Source organism: Carassius gibelio, chromosome B23 (assembly GCF_023724105.1).
Source record: "Carassius gibelio isolate Cgi1373 ecotype wild population from Czech Republic chromosome B23, carGib1.2-hapl.c, whole genome shotgun sequence".
In the NCBI taxonomy this organism is placed as follows: Eukaryota; Metazoa; Chordata; class Actinopteri; order Cypriniformes; family Cyprinidae; genus Carassius; species Carassius gibelio.
In genome coordinates, this window is record NC_068418.1 from 13760814 (window position 1) to 13782045 (window position 21232).

The 21232-nt window shown below is 39.3% G+C and overlaps 1 protein-coding gene across 3 annotated transcripts; it reads right to left on the bottom strand.

The window, feature by feature from the left end:
- Positions 1-1910: 1910 nt before the first annotated feature.
- On the bottom strand, positions 1911-21041 carry bcl2l1 (BCL2 like 1). Of its 3 annotated transcripts, XM_052594168.1 has the most exons (4): positions 20883-21034; positions 19989-20050; positions 17912-18616; positions 1911-2934 (listed from the first exon to the last, which is right to left on the bottom strand). In XM_052594168.1, exons 3-4 carry the CDS (start codon positions 18485-18487, stop codon positions 2791-2793), a joined length of 720 nt encoding a protein of 239 aa, XP_052450128.1. In that variant the 5' UTR covers positions 18488-18616; positions 19989-20050; positions 20883-21034; the 3' UTR covers positions 1911-2790. The 3 variants fall into 3 exon arrangements, with proteins under 3 accessions (XP_052450128.1, XP_052450129.1, XP_052450127.1); XM_052594169.1 differs by lacking the exon at positions 19989-20050 and having other exon boundaries at positions 20883-21041; XM_052594167.1 differs by lacking the exon at positions 20883-21034 and having other exon boundaries at positions 19989-20838.
- Positions 21042-21232: the final 191 nt, after the last annotated feature.

Here is a 21232-nt window from a genome sequence, read left to right on the forward strand (position 1 = left end):
GTTAACTAGTTTACATAGTGTCGTGCCAATGCTGGTACATTTCACTCTCAAGCATACGGTCAAACTCACCACACACACAGCATCTCTCTCAAACACACACACACACACACACACAACATGACAAACAGACACAGACTAAGCATGCAAGCAGCAAATTTCATAACACGGAATGTATTCTCTGAAATCAGTGTCTACGGAGCAGCAAAAAGTGTAAATGTCTGCAATTTGAATTTGCTTAGACTCACCAACTACAATTTGTACATTGGATTGAATGTCAAAACTGTCAAATTTCTTCATATCAAACTTCAAGTCAACAGGAAACTAGATTTGCAAGCCAATTTATTCACGTCATGTGAGGTAGGCCTACCTCTGAATGACGCTACAGAGTAACGCGTTACCCATCCGGATTGTAATGACTTTCAGATGTATTAGTGTAGCGTGTTTTTATTACGTTTACTTCATTAAATCATTACGTAAACTATTAGCAATATTTTAGAAACGCTGTATTTAAGAAAAGAGAAAGTGAAGCACGTTATTATACATTATAACTGTTAGATTAAAATATTTTTTTTCCTGTTTTGATTTATACAGATTGATGGATCGTTAACAATAAAATGTAGTATTTAATGGGGTACACTGGCTTTAAGACAAAACACTCGAGCTCTGTGAATGTCATTTCATTTTCAATAGCGGATCGGGGACTAGGCTAAAAAACTTTATACCAGACCTGCTTAACAATCCGCGGAACACTAGACGTCTCTTTTCTGGGTTAGGTCTCAAAGGACGTTTCGCTAATGATTGGTATGTTTTGATTGACACACCAAACGATCTCAGCTTCCCCACGAGATCTCCAACTGGGGCGGAAGCATGAAACACACCTGTACCACCACAGCTTCCATCACTTCTGTTTGAATTAACCCGCTTGTCAATCATCATTACAACTCGGAAAAGGCGAAGAATATTCCACTTGACGTCCTGTTTGAATTAATGATGTTTTGAAGACTAGAGATCATTTCTCCACATCTCCGGGCGTTTTAACGAGATTGAAACGAGTTGAGCGGAAAGCAGCAGGTGCGCGCGCGAACTGACACTCGCGCATTACCGCTCTGACAGCAAAGCGTTTAAAATGAAAATCGGCGGGAATCAGGAGCTGTGAGGAGACGGAGAAGAAGAGATTTATCCCAACTATTCTGAGCTTTGCTTTCAAAAACATGAAGAATTGGAAGAAGAAGAAGAAGAAGAAGGAGAGAGAGAGAGAGAGAGAGAGAGAGAGAGAGAGAGAGAGAGAGAGAGAGAGAGACTACGAAGCCTAAATGTAAGTGTTACAAGAAATAAGTTGTCAAATACTAAGTGTTTTTTTTTTTTGGTAGCACCATGATGTTATCCGACTCAATATATGTCTATCAGCCAAGATTTAAAACATCGTGGACCATTAACGTTACACGGTAAGGGTCAACTCATCAAATCCATAAAATGCTCAAATATCGGTTTAAGTAACATTTACATTTGGAAATGTGAATGCTAAGGGACCAAAAGTGAGATTTGCATTTTAGCTTTGCTCTGAAAAGTTAAGTCTGCTGCAAGTCTTAAACTTATGCTTACCAACAAAACTGCAAATGACATTTCATACAGAAGTGAAACAAAAACTCAATGACTATTAGTAGCTTGTCACAACTGCAAGATCAGTATTCTAGTTATATCTTCATTCTCAAGACCATACAAGTCACCCAGCGCTCTTGTGGCAATATGGTTTAATCTAATATTCTAATAATCTTTATGCCGTTTTCGGTTACATTTTCTGTGTACACAGTGAAAAGTAGCCACACATACATCAGGAATGACCTGCTTAACTTACTCCTTGTGTATCGGTCTCCTCTAGCTCTAGTTACAACAATCTCAGGTATAAAGAGTTTCATCTGAAGCTGAAGTTATGTTTTAATGAATCAAAAATCAAACTGCAATGAACATACAGAACTTTCTTTCACAACAAAACAATTTCTCATAACTGTTGGTCCTTTAATTTAGATGCTCCAGAGGATTTGACACATTTAAATCCTCATCAAATTTGCATTGGAAAAAAAAAAAAACAGAACAATAATTGGGGGAACACACACACACACAGACATTTTTCATCTGTTCTCCACACTGTCCTCTAATGATAGAGAGATCACAGAGGAAGCAGGCCCTCAAATGTAGTGCCAAAAAGAGGCCCAAAGAGGCGCCTCTCTTTTCTTAAGCAACAACTGTCCTTAGAAATGTCAGTGCGGATTAAATGACTACTTCTCTCTCATTGGGTCATTAACTCAAGAATCACAAACAAGCTTAAATTAGATTCAAAGATAAAATGTTTGTATCCTTTTCAGTTTTGCCAGTCTCTGAAAATGAGAAAATAATAAGGATACTTAAAAAGACTGATGATAAAGCTGAAAATAATTATTTATAAACAAAAAATAAAAATTACAGACAAAGAAAGAAGGTTTTTGCCAAATGTTCTTCTTTTTTAAGTTATTTTTCTCATTTTTTAAACAGGGTTTAAGGAGACATGGGTTAGCTAGATCCTAGTCAGCTAAAAAGCAAAACCCCCTCATGCAGTCTGGATCATGTGATATCACACCAGATGCGCTCCACTCAGTCAACAGTACATGGTGGGATGTAAACATGAAACTTCTTGGCAATAAAAGGGAAACAAATAAATCCAAAATAAATGTATTTTTTTTTTAAGTTTCTTCATGTTAGCAGGAGGTCAAATTGAAGCAGTGGGTGTATTTGGATCTTCAGTTATCCTGATCCTCACAGGCGTTTCTGTGCGATAAGTGACCCGACCACGACACCCGTGAGCAAGGTCATTCCTGCCAGCAACCACTTTTTGAAGTTTTCTTGTGATTTTCTGCTCTCTGCTGCTGCATCTTTTCCAAAGATCTCTGCAAAGCGTTCCTGCACACAAACACACACAAAAAAACAGCTTAAAATGAGATTATTTTCTATAGGAGCAGACTCATAAACCAGTACATTTTATGAAGACATGAACATATATAAAATACGTATTATTAACATGAACTAACACTAACACATTAGTGTGAAGGTGAAGTTGAAGTGAAGGTAACAAACACTAACAAATACTGTAGAAGCTTTTCATAGGAGGAAATATATTACCACACTCAACCATCCAATAACTGTCAAGCTCATTTCAGCCAATGGTTGAACTCTTCAGTGCCCCTCCCAGGCCTTCCAATAATCCCACCCTTCCTGTGACAAATGTGTGTGCACAGTGCACCATGACCACCAGGGGGCGAGATTTACTATTCCTGTTTCTAAGACTTCACTAACCTCATTTCTCAGCAGGATTCTGTAGCAAGGCCATTTTTATCTGAAAAGCTAAAAGGGGATTTCAGGCTTTATAACGTAACCCGTTTCCTCAGGGAACATACACAGAAGTAGAGCACACCAAATCCAGACAGAGGCAGAAATAACTCAAATGAAGCACTATAGTCAAAATCTAATATGACTCAAACATGTTTGTGTTCATATAACCCAGGCAATTTCTGTTATGACAGAAGAATTTTTTTTTTTCAATGTTTTCTCAGTTGGATTCTTCGGATTCAGAGAAAATACAATTTGTTTCACAGGTATAGCATTTTTGTCAAAGGTAGAGCAATGCAGTGATTAAGCAGAAAATACTTCGTGATAGCTTATTACAACACACACACACACAACCCTCAGACGCCCACCCCTGTTTTCCACTCAAGAAGACTGATGTCATCCTCCAGTCTTTCCCTTTGCCCTAGTTATCTACACAAGCTTGCAAATGTGGGAAGAAGAATGTGGAGGATTTAAATGAAGCCATCCGACGTGTTCAAAATGTGCACTGTCGCAACATTTATCAGCGTTTCTCTTTACAAGGAATGAAACCAAACGGGAGGAGGTGTCACAGCATGTAGCAGGAAGAAGTTTATTTGACTGCTTATTTAATTTGGATTTTTCAGAATAAAAACGGGCAGGTGGCTGATGCCTGGTGTAATACTGATATAGTTTAGTCTAAGTGATACTATTGAATTAAAATTTGAAAATATGATAAAACACTGGGAATGAACTTTGGTATATGGCCAAGCAGACCAAATATATTAAAAACTATCAGCTATTTCTAATTAAAAAGCACAGTCAGGAGATGGAACATAAATGTCCAGCTTTTTGTATTGGTTAGTCCTCCAATATGCATAAGCTCTTTTTAGTAACAATAGCTTAACAATAGATATTTTTAATGCTACAATATCATTATTGCTGTTATCTATAAACGAAAGGCAGATAGCTTTACAGTATTTTTTTCCAGATAAAAATAGTCAAAGAGTAAATGAACAATGCAAGAATGCAAGCCATTATGAAGGGCATAGGAAGCCATCTTTGTTATGTGAATAAATACTATGGCAGGTGGCATAATAAATCGTTAAACAAGCACTATGTTTTCATAGCATTCCGTTGGCATGTTTGTTTGAAGGACATTGGGCAAAATGTGGAAGTGTGTGTTTTTTTGTCAATAATAATAATAAAAAAACACTTTAAAACAGTTTAATCAAAAAAAATAATCTACCAACAAATCGATTATCAAAATAATCATTAGTTGAAGCCCTAGTTGGTATTCTGTCTCCATCCTTTAAAATAAACCTACAATTAAAAATCACAGACCCTTCTTTTTTTTGTAAGAGGGAAAACTTAAAAATTCAGCAGGGGATCAAATAAATATTTTCCCCACTGTAAACCCTGGTTATATAATCTGGGGTGGAGCTGTCAAATGTATTGACAGGTACTTTGTTTTAACTGACAAAGAGCCTGAAAGGAGCAGGAAGTAAGAGACAATCAAGTAGGAGGAGAGTGTTTGAATATAAAATGTGTGACAGGTAAAGTCAAGGAGATGTCCGTTGCATAGATTTGTGCAATGAAGTAAAAAAAATGAGTGATTTACATAGAAACAAGATGAAATTCATAGGAATTGATTTCGTCAGTGTGAGGGAGGGGTGATGGGAGTGGCGGAGGCTGATAACAGACCTGCAGTTCCAGAGCAGAGGGGTTATCACAAACAGTGACATCACAAGTCCAGACCTCCACTCACTTTCACTCCAAAACACCCACAAAAACACCTCATATATGCACATATTCATGATAAACCACAACATCATTACTCATGATAATTATTACAATGCTTTATTATTAATCATAGAACAAACAACTAGATAACAACTACATACAAACAACATAATTTGATGTTTGAGTCATATCTGTAACAAACAGAAAAACAGCAATACAAAAGTCAAGCTCAAGTTGAGCAAAACTCCACTTAAAAACTAAACTAACCCAACACGCTGTACTGTACAATCCTACAGAACGTTTACAATATTATGAGAACAATCTAGTATAAAATTCAACTACTGTGTCAATGCACAATGAAGAGTAAATATAATTTCTCTCATGCACTTCCTCAGGCACACCTTTGTCAACCTAAGGTAGTTTACACATGCCCCACGCTGACCTCATCATGAATGGCGAACAGAGAGGGTGTGCAGTCAATACAGTCCGATGGCATGAAATTGCATCACCCTTTAACAGGTACATGAGTAACCCCTGCAGGAATGCTAATAGTATGACCTGAAAGCAGAACCAAGCCTAATGCACACACACACATTAATGAGTATCACTCTGTGGAACCGTGAGAACAAGGTGAGAACAATGGAGATTGGTATGACAAGAATGTGACTCTCTGATTACAGTCCATGTCATAAATCTAAGACATGTTAAGGCATGCTTGTTGGCAGTAAGATTATGGTGCAACACACAGCAGCATACATCCAGTGTTTTATGTTTTATATGTGCAGTTGAGTACAGGGCAGGCACAGGCAGTACATATTATAGGTGGATCCAGGTGGGGCAGATATGGAGGTGTGGCTTTACCTTTTGAGCTGACAATCTTTCATGCTGAAGTATATAAGACAAATATCTCTGTGTCATGAATAAAAAGCTTTAAGGAACTAATCATAAGCTAAAAAAAATAACAGGGCTTTATTTTAATCTCCAAAATAAGGAATAGTAATGAGTGCATTAGTATACACCACTAATAAGCCTCTGTGTCAAGCAATTACAGTCAACTCCAATTCCAGTTCATTAGTTTCTATTTAACCAGGTATTTTCGATTTTTTTCTTATATTTACTAACAAAACGGAACATTGAATCTGTATTCAGCACAAGGCTTTAATAAAATTCAAAAAGAGGTAATAAAATGAATCTATATTAATTGAGCTGTTTATCCAAGTTTTCTGAAGAAAGATTTTATATGAACATGTTTAATTTCAGCTATTATTTATATATAAACATTGATCGGTGCACATACATGAATGAGTATAGTAGGTGCTCAAATGTGCTTTCTTAAATGTACGATTCATATGGATTTCTTTTACAATCTTTTTCAAGTTTTTAGAACAAAAAATTTCAATGGAGTACCAGACAAATCTCAGGTTGTCTTCATTTCTTGGAAATGAACTAAAATCTTATGGGTTTGGAATGACATGAGGATGAGTAACTGATGACAGAACTTTCATTTTTGGGTGAACTAACCCTTTAACAAAATCTAGGGGCTTAATAATCCCAAGACCACTGAGCCAGGTACAGCACATGCCCTGACATGTCTCTAACAACACAGTGTAATACGCCTGACCATCATGACAGCATCTGTGACTCGCTTTTTAAACAGATCATTAACCAACGTGACTCTCTGTAACAACATCTTGCAACAACACCTTAAAAAATTATAAAAGGTGTGACTGAGTAAGACAGCATTTGTACACAAACACAATCTGTCAAGAAAACCAGATTTTTACTGGTTCCAAACAGTGCTGAGGTTGTGTGAATGCTCCGAAGAGATACCGGCTGTTGGGTAGCTGTGACTGCTAGGCGTGTAGCCCTATCTGAACAAAGAGCAAACCAGGCCCTACAGGAGAGAGTGAAACCAGGTGCAAGGTGCCTGTGTTTTGTTAGTTAGCATTAGGCTAATATCCAAATAGAGGCCAAGAAAGGGGCCGATTCTGTTTCTCAAAGGAACACGGTGAAGGAGAGGTACTAGAGGGGTATATAAGCTGGCACAGAGACCACAGAAACACAAAGTCATCCTCATCACTATATCGCTACAGTTACAATACCACTAATGAGCTACTCTGTTGACATCAGTGTATTACATCAAGCACAGCCTCATCCTGTTAGGAGAGGAGCAATTTGTTCATGAAAGAGAGAGGTTGTGTGTGCATGTGTGTGTGTTTGGGAGATTATGGGAGTGTCGTATAGAGTTCAGTTAGGTTCGGTCGAGTCATAGCACTGGGTTTCTCCACTGTTACACCATCCTGACCCTTTAACCCTTGCCATGGCGTTTGTGAAGACAGTCACTTGCTTTCCAGAACAGCTTGTTCTGTTTTCAGCCAGATGATTGATGCACACACTTAGAACATAACATGTTTCACAGAAACACAGTGTGGCCGCTTTTCTGTACTGATTAGAGAACACTGGTGTGTCTGTACAGAAGCTAGTGAGGGGTGAGGAAATCTAAAGTGAATACAGGTTACAAAACGCTAACCAAAACCATGAGTTTTTTAGATTATCATAGCTGGTTAAATGAAGGCAGTGTATAATCAGTGGAGGTTGGTTGAAGGACAGAATAATCTTTTGATAGAATAATCATTAACAATTTTAAATCAAAATAATCGTTATTATCAGTTAACCATTATCGTGCAGCTCTACATGAATGTAATCCAGACAGAACATGTTTGTGATATTATCACTGTAATGTGACCAATAGACAGTCAGTTAAGTTGCTTCATTCACAATTCACAACTCTTCTTCAATGGCCTCATGGGACTGTGAAGTGTACATTGCATGCGCACTTCCTGAAGTAGTAGGTCATTCAAGTACTTTTTGGCTACCGTTTTATGAATACTGTGAATTCAGACATACTAGTTTCACATACTTTTTTTTATATTGTAGGGAGTACGCATATTCAAATGGAGTCCTGGTCTCTTCCAAAGTCCTCACAGCAAATTCCCTATGATATACTGGTTGATGACTCCCATCTCTTGCTAATGTAAAACGCTGGGACTTTTCCCCCAAATTTAAGAATGTGAATGGTCTGATCATTTAGAAAAATAATAGCATTAATAATCGTCTTCTCAACAAACCACATGAGGTATCATTGATGTCCAAACATAAAGATACAGGTCAAGTTACACAGTTAATCCTTAGGATTATGTGTTTGTTAAAAGCCTTGACCCTAAGCAATAGTAATATTGAAAGAGCTAATCCTGGATATCTACAGCCCGAGGCCGGAAACCACACAAACAAGCCGAGTTCCCAGCAGATGAGACAACAACCTGGAATGTTAAAGAGGTTTCCTAGCAAAACAAAATAGGCTCTCACTCTGAGATACCATCTAGCCTTTTTAAAATGCACTGAGCCTGAGTGGTGAGACAAGAGGAGGCCAGTGGGATCATTTTCTGCTGTGAAGCCTGCACACCAGTACTGAGCAGAACGATTACAAAGAAGCCGGAAGGCCAGGATTTCCTCACGATCGCTGAGGAATGCTGTGCATCCTCATTCCTGTGTGGAAATCAGCTGATGGGAAATGGGCTTTTCAATTCCAACTGTGCGGCATCAACAACCGCCTTGCTGTTTCTCACTCAATCTCTGCTGAGTCACTCAGACTTCAAGCTGAAACCAGAAATTCACAGAGATGGTGAAAAGAGTAAGACAAAAAAAGAAAAGGAGGTAAAAAGAGGACTGAAGCAAAACAAATCCACATAAAACCATCACAAGGCAGGATATGTGCCAGCCATGGTCATTTGAGAATTACACAAATGGTTGCAAAACAATCAGGATGTCAGTTTTTTTAAGAAGGTGAAATTGCATTGCAACATTTTTAGGGTCAAAATAAACAACAAGGTCAAAGACTGGGTTTGCCACAGTTACTTAATTTCTGATCAAACTGATGGTCATTTTTGCTTTAGTTCAGGTCAACAGTGCGAACAGGTTGATGCTGTTGAAGGTCTTTTACAGCAAATGGGATTTCTGATGTCAGCCTGGTATTTACTGGTATTTTAGCAGTCAATGACATCAGCACACACGTACAGGCCAGGCAAACATTTATTATAGAGAGTAAGAATCTCTGTCTGGATTATGATCTGTGGGTTTAGTGTAGAGGATGACTTGTATATTTCCAAGGCCGATATTTGTTTTTATATTATATTTTCTAATAATAATTAGTTTTTCTGCTTGGCCTATGTGTATGAGGTGGGACTTTTATTTTGACGGCGGACGTGCTGTGACTGAGAGTGGCAGTGCCTAAGCACACGATGCTCACATTCTCCCTCGTTCGCCACCGTCGTTAACAGTTCTGTCTAATGTGGACAGAAGTCTGTCTTATAATCAGATAAAGGAATAAATGTATACAAAAAGTATTATAACGATAACGTTTATATTATTAGTAATAGGCAATCATTGTAATACTTTCTCGTTTGCCATCAGCATTAAGAATATATGCATTTATATAATTTAAACCAATCTTTGAATGACTAAAGAACATTTAAAAGTGCAATAGGTGATTGTCTTCAGAAACATTTTTTGTAACACAGGTTGAAAGTCTTTTCACATCTCAATGGCAATCATTAAGTTAAGTGGTTTAAATGTATTTATCTATATTTATATATTCTGTGGAAGGCGTAGAACCAAGAAATGTACGTCCAAGCAAAACGCTGGGTACAGTCTCAAACACATTAAACAGCGGGTCTCTGTCAGCCTCACATGCAGCCTTTCTGTCAGAGCATCCAATGGGACGAGCGCACGCCGCTTTGAACTAAAACTATAGGCTACTAGGAGAGAAATAAAATGCAAAAAATTATTTAAATGCAAAAAACAAACACAAACAAAAGAACACTCTGATTGGTTGACCTCTTCATCTTTTTCTGTTGTTTGTGTTGAATACTGCACATGGACAGAGGTGTCACTAGAATTTTTGCGTAGTTTAGAGTGACGTAAGTCGCTACGCAAAATGTGTACAGGTTGGCAGGTCTGATATTATAATGTACATTTAGAGAAGATTACATTTAACAGTGTTATTAAAATTTTGTAAAATGGTGATTGTAAAGCGTAATAAAATATTGACCAATAAATTAGTAATAATAATAATAAAAAATAAAAGAATCACTAATATCAGCCACTTCTAAACACTTAAAGTTTGGCAACGGACACCAACGGAAAGGTTCTCTATTGGTTTAACATTTTAGTAATCCAAATACAGGAAGCAGAGACCTTGATGAACCAAACATCCATTTCCCAAGCACAGAAACAACAGCAACACTGGCCTGAACAGATGATTTTTCCAGCAACTCTGTTGCCTCATTCACAGTAACCGCACTAACTGTTCTCAGTTTATAAACTATTCTTCACATCCAATTTTGCCAATTAGATCAGTCTTTGCCCTGAAACATCATTAGTGTTTCATTATGCAACCGTTTAGTGAGAGGTGGTGACACCTGAAACAAACACGGGTCTGAAGACCCACGCCTCAAATTTAGCTGATAATTAGAGCAACAAAACAGACTCTACTACACCCATGGCCCAAATGAAATTTAGACCACAAACATCCAATCAGATCACAGCATGCAAAGTAATCAGAGCGGCACACCTCACGGTTTTATTTTAGGTCGCATATCTGGAGGATTTGTCTGTGGGAGGTGTCTTTTGTGCTTGCTTGGCAATGTGGCAATTTTTGTGTGTACCGTAAATGAATTAAAGAGAAGATTAATGAGTCAGGAGAGTGGGGCTCAGACTCCAATCTGTTCTGCATCTCACCGGGGAGACATCACCATCAGCTCCTATTCTGTCAGCCAATTCCCAATGAGCCGGGACACACGCAGACTACATACGTCCATATACATAAAGATATTTGGACACGCATATGCAGCCAGATTTTCCAACCTCTGACCTAAACCTGCTCTTACAGGCAGATACAGCCTCTGGGGATATTTGTCAAGAAACAGACTGGAAGACTTATGCATATTGGATGATGCTGAAACAGAGCATGCATGCAAGTACAAGAATGGTGAGATGCCAAGATATAGTCATGCTTTTTAAATCACAGATGCTCCACATTCTTCTCAAAAAATGTAAGAACTATGTGTTAGTGGCAACCACCCCCAGCCTAAACAACCAATTTTGAGCTGATTTGTCGACCACTTGCAGGCGAAGAAGAGTTCAAGAATCCTGTTTGAAACGGTCATTATTTTTGAAATTCCATTTGGTGAAATTAGTGGAGCAGAAAAGATATTTCTGAGGAGGAGAACAAGGTTGAACTTAGAAAGAGACTCATAACTATATGACTGATGACACTTAGAGATAATATCAACAGGCTTTATCAGTCACTACAACCCCATCATCCCAAAGCCTTTTATTCATGGCTGATTCTAATCCTACAGATGGAGCTTCAGATTTTTCTCTGTAATCTGATTTTAACTAGAAGCTATACATGAATGAGGCAAAACTAGATAGAAAAAGAGGGGCTTTACTGAAAGGGCCGGACAGAATATAAAAACATACAAGATGAATAATTAGTGAGGAAGAGAGAGGGGGGAAATTACTCATGACCTGATTTTCCAGTGTAAACCAGTTCTGTTAGAGCAGAGCAACAGTCATGTTATGTCCAGAGCAGCACAGGCGAGAAAGCCTGATCTCTGATCTCTACCCACTGTTCCTAATCTGGTATCAGACAGGCATTGCACACTCAGACTGAGCTTACGTTCTGAGTCAGGCCATTTTTTCTTAGTCCTACCTGAGACAGTCATCTCTGGAAGCACGGTGTTGAGCACTGATACTGGACTTTATTTCAAAAGTACAAATACGCTTATAGATTCAAACACATGCACACTAAGATGCTTAAAAACAATGCTTGATTTACATATGAAACATTATGTAGAGTAAAAAAATACATACACCCCAAAAATCTGAGGCTGTTCAGCACATTAGGAGCAAAAGTGAAGAGCAGATGGCCCTTTATGAAAACGAAGCACGTTTGCTTTTTTAAAGTTGTAATTCTGTCCAATGGACAAGAAGCTTAATGTGATCCACTGCTCTGTGGAATGGTGACAGAGCCGCTAAAAGGTTAGCGGGTCCTTTCAGTGGGCCGTTATTTGTGTTATTAGGGGCTAATTGCAGTGCGGTTCGATGATGCTGGATAATCTTGGCTAAAGTGCATAAGGAGAGCTGGGCTTAAAGGTGCAGGTCACTCTTTCACACCACTGACCAACACACAGAGAAGTGTGTGTGTGTGTGGAAATTTTTAATTAGCAAAGAGGAGCTTCAGCTAAGAAGATAAATTCACTGGAGTTTAATGTGTACAAAAACACTGGAACGAGACAGGAAAAAACATGTGGGAAAAGGTTAGCTAAAAATACACTAGGTGTATTCACACACTTAGGTGAGAGAAACCAGCGACATCACGGCTGACAGACAAAAATTTGCTTTAGTTGGGCATGTGTGCATGCATTTAAAAGGATGTTTCACCAAGAAATTTTTTTTTTAATTCAGTCAACCTTATATTATTTTAAACTCCGACTTTCCTCCATGGAAAAGAGAAGAAATTTCGAAGAATGTTGATGCTGCTCTTGACTGTTGAGAGTCACATGGGTTTTGAACAAGTTAATGACAAACTTTTATTTTACAACAACCTTTTCAAAATCTGTTCCAGCTACATGGACCAAAACAATTATTTCTGTGTTTGGGATGCTCTGTTTCCCCCCGTGACCCTGGAAGAATGGATCAGCCCAACCTTCTTTGAAGGTGAGGCCAGAACCCTGCCTCCCCCCTGCCTGTGGAAGGTTAATTTACCAATTCAAGCTGACAGTGTTAATCTCTTTATCAAAATTACTGACAAAAATAAAAAAATTTTTACAACATAGTAATTCAAAAAATAGTAATTGAATTATTTTAATTAAAGCATAGTGTTGATTAATATATGTCACCCTGTGACATGACAGGAGTATGCTAGCATAGCGTTAGTCATTTTCTCCATCTCTCTTCCCCCTTTCTCTCTCACTCGCTGGTGACAAGGCTGCTGGAACAGACTGAATCACACCATCTGTTTACTGCCATTTTCCCTCAGTCAGCCACACACTAACCAAGAAAAAAAGGCATGTGCATGATATAGTTCAAAAATGAAGTCACCTTGTGAAATATAAAAAGAGAACATTTCTAATGTGGCAATGAACGGAGTCAAAAGGTCAGAGCTGAAATATGACCTTGAGAATAGCAATCCTCAGCAGGAAACCAACAGCAACAAAAACATTTGCTGAAGCTTAAGCATGAAATGACAATGAGATCTATTCATGTCTATGGGGGACACCATCACATCTGGATCAGCGTCTCCACTGTTTCTGTCACTGTGTGTTTACAGCCAGGCTCACCTGGATGCTGCATGCATGCGTGTGCACCCGCAGCTCCTTTGTTTAAGGTAATCACATGCTCAGCGTGCGCTATACCTTGAAATAATTGCGCAAATGAGAGGCATGTGTGTGTAAACACGCATGAAATGAAACAATAATGCACATATTGCATTTAACATGCGACACACGCAATCCAAACCCAGACAACAATTGACCAAGAGCACAAAAGCAGACATATAGTCTGTCACGCGACAGAGTGGGCGGCGCTGATGTATCGGAGCTTGACGAATGATTGCGGGAGATGGGCCGCAAACACGCATGGCCATCACGCCTGCCAAATCGATAGAGATGACCAGTAAGGTGGAGGGATGATGGATGAACGGATGAATACAGAGTGAACAAGACAGAATGAAGGGGTGAATGGGGACACTAACGGCGGTGACGCGGTCATGTTGTTGCATGTCTGATCTGCAACACGTTCACCCACGTGAGAGCGAGGAAAAGGCGGGGGAGATAGACCAAAAGAAAGAAACAGAGAATCGAAAGAAAGGGAGGAAGGACACAAGATGGAAGCAGGAGTAAAAGTAAAAGTGATGGAGGATGGGGAGTAAGGGGTGGTCCCGTGGGTGTTCCTTGTGCAAACATGATAGACAATGGGACGAGGGCATGTGTGTGCATACGGTTTGTGTGTGTGTGTTTGCATTCGCATGCGTATACATTTGATGAAACTCTCTGTAACAGCCATACGTCACACAAAGACCTCTGTTGTGGTGACAGTGATTAAAACGTGCTAAAGGTGGGCCTTTGTTCATCAGCATGCATGAGCGCATCACTACTAGGTGTGTGTGTGAGGTATGTAATTAATGATGGGTTGTGTTTGGAAGTCACTGTTCTAGTTAGGAGCAGAGTGATAGTGAAGGAACCTCGCTGGACGCTAATGATCGTTTCAGAGGGACTAACATAGGAGTAATGAACAAAGCAGGTGTAATAAGAGTGAAAAAGTATGGATCCCCCCTCCCACTGTATTGTTATTCTGCCCTCCAACTCTCATCGACTGCAAATCATTTATCCTGTACTAGCCTATTTGAACAAAGGCAGTTACACTGAGCAAATTCACATATAATTCAAGCCTAATTGGTAATATCCCCACCCCCTCAGGCACAGGACTCCAGTAGTGGCGACTCATTCACGTCAGTCATTCCCTTTCCCAGTCCCTCTATTGTATACGAAACAATAATTGTTTACAAATACTAAAACTGAATCACTTGCTCCTGCATTCTTCTATAGATGCAAACAGTTAATAAATGATTAATAATTTCTAACCCAAACCATCATGGTGATCATGCACAAGGCAAAAGACCTGATGTGACCGCACCTCTGGGCATTATTATTACTGCATCACCGCAGATCTCCCCAGAGCAGGAGAGAGAATAACACAGCCTGACATGCAGGTAGTGCAACACACCTGCGACATACAGCTGCTAGCACTGCGTATGCAAAGAAAATGATACAAAAAGGGAGTTGAAACTGTGGCTGTGTGGGAGGGGAAAACTAGCACGTACTAAATTATTTTGAATATACGAGAAGTGTGTGAGTGACTGGAACTTGAAATGGGCTTTCCCAGCTTCTCCCCCAGCAAGGGGACGGCTTGCACCCTTCGGTTTTTACATCAGCTGCTTTTTAAATCTCATTACAAGGCAGAAACCGAGATGAATAAATAGCATGATAACCCCCAGCCACCATTAAAATGCGTCGATGTGTGGAAAACGCTCACTAGAGAGAGTTCGACCGTGAAATCGAGTGTGCATATGTGCTTATACGTGCCTCCCCCCACCACACCACTGGCCTGATTGAGACAGAGCATCCTAAAGACGACTGCTGCATAAGTTCAGACTGAAAGTGATGCAGAATTTGATGGAGATGATGAGGATTGAGTGGGAGTCTACAAAAAGGTGGCCTACATTCATTTAACACACGCACGTCTGTCTTTTGTATGTCAGACACACAGACCTCATTTTCCTTTCCCCATTGAGGAAGTGACGTGAAGAGCACACTCCCACAATTTCTGACAAACCAAACCTACAGCTGGGTGCCTCAGGATGTGAAACCTCAAGAATTCATTCATTAGCCCATTGTAGTGCCATTGAAGTCTTCAAACACAGCATGATAAATCGCCCAACACACTTCCATCGTAAATCGTCTTTCATAGGTTAAGTTTTTTTTTTTTTTATGACAACGATAGCGTAGTAATTCAGTAGTAAATAGTAGTAAATAGAAATTGCATTATTTTAAAGTAAAGCATAGTGTTGATGAACATATGTGACCCTGGACAACAAAAGTCTTTAGTTGCTGGGGTTTATTTGGAGCAATAGCAAAAATACATTATATGAGTCAAAATTATAGATTTTTCTTTTATGCCAAAAATCATTAGGATATTAAGTAAAGATCATGTTCCATTAAGTTATTTGGTAAACTTCACACCATAAATATATCAAAACTTCATTTTTAAAGGGTAATATGAATTGCAACTTTAAAGGGGATTTCGATTGTTTTACACCCTCAGATTGCAGATTTTCAAATAGTTAGTCCAAATATTGTGCTGTCCTATCAAACCATACATCAATGAAAAGATTATTTATTCAGCTTTCAGGTTACGCATAAATATCAATTTTGAAAATTTGACACTTACACACTGGTCCAGGGTCACATATGCAAGATTAATGCATTAATGTTTCTGAAGTAGAAAAATCTAGGTTCCGAAGACTATTAAAAATACTGAGAGATTTTCATATTAATATATAATGTTTAAATATTTGGTCTAATTTGTACACTTATTGAAATTTTATTTTTGTAAACAAAAATTTGATGCAATATTAGTCCTTAAAATTGGATACAATTAAATTACATGAAATACTGACTGAAAAAAAAAAAAAAAAAAAGGTCGCTTTCTGTTTATCCAAACAATGAACAAAACAAGATTTTTTGAGAAACCTGTTTGAAAACGTATTTTTTATTACACATTTAAGATTTACTGTGACTTTTGTGTGCCTTAAAGTTCTCTTTCCTAAGGTCACATGCTTAGAGGTTCAAGATCCAAATTTAGAGATAAAATGACGTGTTGACTTTTACTTTCTACACAGTTCCAGATTCTTTGTGCAATCAAGACATCACAAGATAGAAAAAAAGAATGTCAAGGGAAGAAAAAAATATGCACACTCTAGAACAAAACAAATCATGATTTTGTAAATGACATTGACAGAACAAAAAGAAGCATCTAAACTACAAAAAACAACATTAACAAAACCAGTCTGCTAATCAGAGTCTGTTCTCTGCACCATTCAACAAACCAGCCTTATTAAAAATGACCTTTACAATCCACATCCATATCTCACCCTCACCCAATCAGCCCTGATCACAAAGAGAAAAAGCTGACTGGACCAGGACCCCTCCATTACCTGCCACTCGTCCAACCTACATAAAGAAGAGAACCAGCACAAAGGATTTTCACATGACTTTACTCATTCCTGCCTTTCATCATTGGACAGCTGACCGAGGGGAAATAACACAGAGGGAAAAAAGTGAAAACAATAAAAAGACAAAAGATGAAAGGAAAACAATGACCATTCCCCTCCATTCTCCACCATACGTGCTCATCTCCCACACGCTTTTGACTAGGCTCCATTTTGATTGGGAATTAAGACTATAGAAATCAATAATCATCTGACCAGTAACTGTGGTTTTGCTATCTAATCTCCCATTCCTTCCCCCTCCACAGAGTTTCAGCATCCCCACCCAGGCCCAAGAGAGGGCAGGTGCTAAAAACAGTCCCGTCTGGACCCAAGGGAGCCAGCAGATTTGGCCATGCAAAACATGCGCTTTCATCAATAACATCCAATTTTCTGTTACAAGCTTCATACAGTATTTGAATCTCAAATGGCAACAGAATTCTTAACAGGATAGAGTAGACTACCCAAAATGTAGATTTCTGTCATTTACGAACCCTCATGTTGTTCCAGACCCATAGGACTTAATCTTCAAAACGAAAAATAAGATCTTTTTAATGAAACCTGGGAAATTTCGGTACCTCCTTTGAAAGTACAGACAATTACAGCTTAGAAGATCCTTCATCTTCTGGATTCAGTTTACAATATCTTTATGGCCTTTTTGGACGTTCTAGCTAGCTTTTGGTTAACTGGACTTTCAATTGAGGCACAGATTTCATTAAATATACCTTGATTAGAGTTTTGAAGATCAACCAAAGTCTTACAGGTTTTGGAAGAACATTACGCAGAAGTAAATGACAATTTTACTCTCTTTGTTGAGTCTTTTAAAGAGACTTTTTCTGAGATGGAAATAATTCGAAACCATATACCTGAACAGGTTGCATACACAGAGGCTGCTTGTGATCAAACTGAAGAAAGCTAACATGGTAGAAGTTACTTTCAACTCACCCATCCTCCTTGGCTCTGGATCCAGGGCTGAATTTTGTTGTCTAGGTAGACGGTCATCCAATCCGCGATGCTTCCCACTAGCGGGCTCATCTCCTTCTCCACGCACTCAACACACAGAGCCCCTCCGAAGGCAAACAGTCCCACGACGCGGCCCCAGTTGACGCCATCGCGGAACACCTCATCCATCACGCTCTCGAAGCTCTGGTACGCTGTGGCAGGCGTGATGTGGAGCTGCGAGGACAGGTCGTTGAATGCTTGGGCATAACGCAGCTCAAACTCGTTGGCAGAATCACGAAGCGCCTCTTTTACTGCATCCAGACCCCCAGTCCCGTTCGTCTGACGCTGAGGGGTTGAAGCGGGGGACCTTGGTGGGGTCCCATTGGAATCAGTACTTGTTCCATTTACGGAGCCATTAACGAGGCTCGTCGTTCCTGCTGCCCCCTCATCATCATTCCCTTCCACCGCATCAGTCCGATTTGTGTCTTCTGTAAATTCAATGTGATTGTAGGGGTAGTTCCTCTGTGAGAGTTTATATTTAATAAAAAATACCACCAGTTCTCTGTTATAGTAAGACATAATTCACGTCGTTGCTCTTCGTTCGCCGATGTCTGGATATCCACTCGCTTGTTCTTATAACACAGTGCACACCCTTGCGTCCTTCTCAGGCTTCTGCCGACGCTCAGGGATGGTGCAATGGCTCATACCCTGTGGTAAGACAACAGTGCAATGAATTGATCCGTAAATACGCAATCATTTTCACAAACAGGGAGAGGAGGGGGTCAGGGTGAAACTTTGGAAGAGGTTAAGGGGCACTGAAGATAAACAGTTTTTTCACCCTCTAAAGCCCTCTTACTTAATGTAGAGGCTTGATCAAAGGAACAGATGGTGGCCTCTCATCACCTGCCTCCTATGAAAAACATGGACAATGTCCTCTCCCCGCCTGTCCAAGACATGGCTAGATGTACACTGACCTTGACATGAGTGAATTTTAAGCAGCAGGGGGCAAGAACAGCCAACGTGGCTAGAATTATGATCCCCTCATTTCAACAAATCTATAACGGACCTCAATTGTGGTGCCAGAAGATCCAGCCAAGAGCCACAGACAAAAGATACCCAAGTGCTTCATTGCGGGTTTAAAATCTTTTGACAGCTCAAGTATAATCTCAATGAATGTCAATGTATTTGTATAATTTTTGCTAAACCGAATAGACTGAATACATTAATTTATTAATCTGTGAATTAAATTATAATTGCATGTGTGTTGTTACAGATCAAATGTTTTGAAATTACAACGTGATCAAGAGAATTAATCAACCTGAGACTATATATCTGCATACGATAGATAGATATAACTAGTAAATAATTTTTTAAACAAATGTATTATTAAATTATGGATTATGTGTCCCTCTTTTTTTTCTGCTGATATCGTCTATTTGACGCCATCACGAGCGCGGGATGTTCACGCGGGGCATTATCTGATCGCTCCTGGGAAAAGCGCGAGAGTCCTCAGGAAACACGTGCTGACAACAACGAGGCTCAGAGCACAACACATGGCCATTTCAGATGCTTCTCTCTTTGTCGCAGAAAAATTGCCAAAAATATATGCATTTTTTTTACTTAAGAAATGACTCGTTCTCTGTCCGAATATGACGCATACTATAAATCTCTAAAATACGAATCACACCCTTTATTCCACATGTAATACATATATATATAGTACATGATGTAGTCGCACTTGTTGATTCGCTGGATTTATCAGTTAATTATTCAATTTCCTAATAAGGAGACACGCGATGTGTTTACAAACACAATGTCAACTTAAAGCACAACACACATTCCCACAACCGCCAAGATAGTCACTGTTTTATCTTAGTGTTCTCAAGAAACAACATTTTTCTTAAAGGAAAGTCTACATCGCAGTAGTCGAATTTAGACCAAAGCTTTTTCGACCAACTTGTTTGAAATTAGGTAAAGCAAAGTCTAACGTCAACATTTTTCTACTTTGTCTCACGTTATCGTGCTTATTGACAACGTTTAAGATAATGACAACACGGAGAGTTAAAGAGCTCTCACTTACCATAACACAGTCTGCTCATTCCTCGCAGATTAGGTCAGCCAAGAAACAGCTCCAGAGTTTATCTGAATGTTAGTTATAGATTAAGCAACAATATCAAATATAAACTGCGGCAGATCAAAAGTAATAATACTGTGTGTGTGAGGGGAAAAAACGAGCTAGTGCTAGATATTTCTCCCCCCTCTCTCTCTGTGATAGGATATATAATCATCTAAATGACGCTCGCGCCGCCTACCCAACCATTACGTAATAAAGGCTCCGTTCACGGGCCCATAGCACAGGCCGAGCGGAAACAACCGGTCAGTTCTGTTGGGCAAGACCTATCACTTTCAGAGAAGAGTTCGCACAGAATCACTAAAGTCCGAGAAAACGAACATAAAAGGACCAAATAATCATAATTATTAGCCATATATTTCAAGCGGAGGGTGAGAACCCTCCAAATGTCGCCCTGTGTATGCTGAGGAGAAACACTGGATATAGATTATTATAGCATTTCTTAATCTTTTATAGGTCAGCATTCAACTGGCACACACGATGTACTCATGTAACGTTACCGTCAAGTAAGATCTAACACCCCGTTATGTTTTATTTACGAATGAATGCAATACATTTAATGCATTTCTGCAGCAATTTAAGTCATGATGCGAAACGCCATATGCAAGCAAGAGAGCAAATTAATAACAAGCCCTAATATTACTGATGGGTCTTGCTAGCCAAGAATGCATTTCCTGTACAATCCGAGCCAGCTACGTCAATGGTTCCCCCTTCGGCTAGTTAGCCGTGAAGCTAGCGTCATGGAAGATGGACTGGCTGCACAGGGAAACACGAAATCATTTGGAAGCGGGTGTGAAGATAAAGCTCCCAATTCAAAACGCACAGCAGACCTTTGGTACTTACTCGGATATTTGGAGAGGCAAATTCCTGATCTCCCGCATGATCGATGTCTGCGTTTCTGCTCGACCAGAGCGCATTCAGTGTCAGCAGCGCCTCGGTGCTCAGATCCGCCCCTTCAGACAAGCTCTTCAACTAATTCATATATTACTGCACATACATCAGATGTGGACTGAGTATGCTGGTTATGGAGTAACCACTTCACTCACTCCAAAGTCGTTAATTAAAGCGTATTATCATTTAAAAAACAACATTCCGTTATGTTTTAAAACGCCGAGACGCGCAATTTAGCGTTAACTGCTAATAAAATAAAACTCGTAACTTTTACACATAATGTGGTTTTACTGGTATGAATT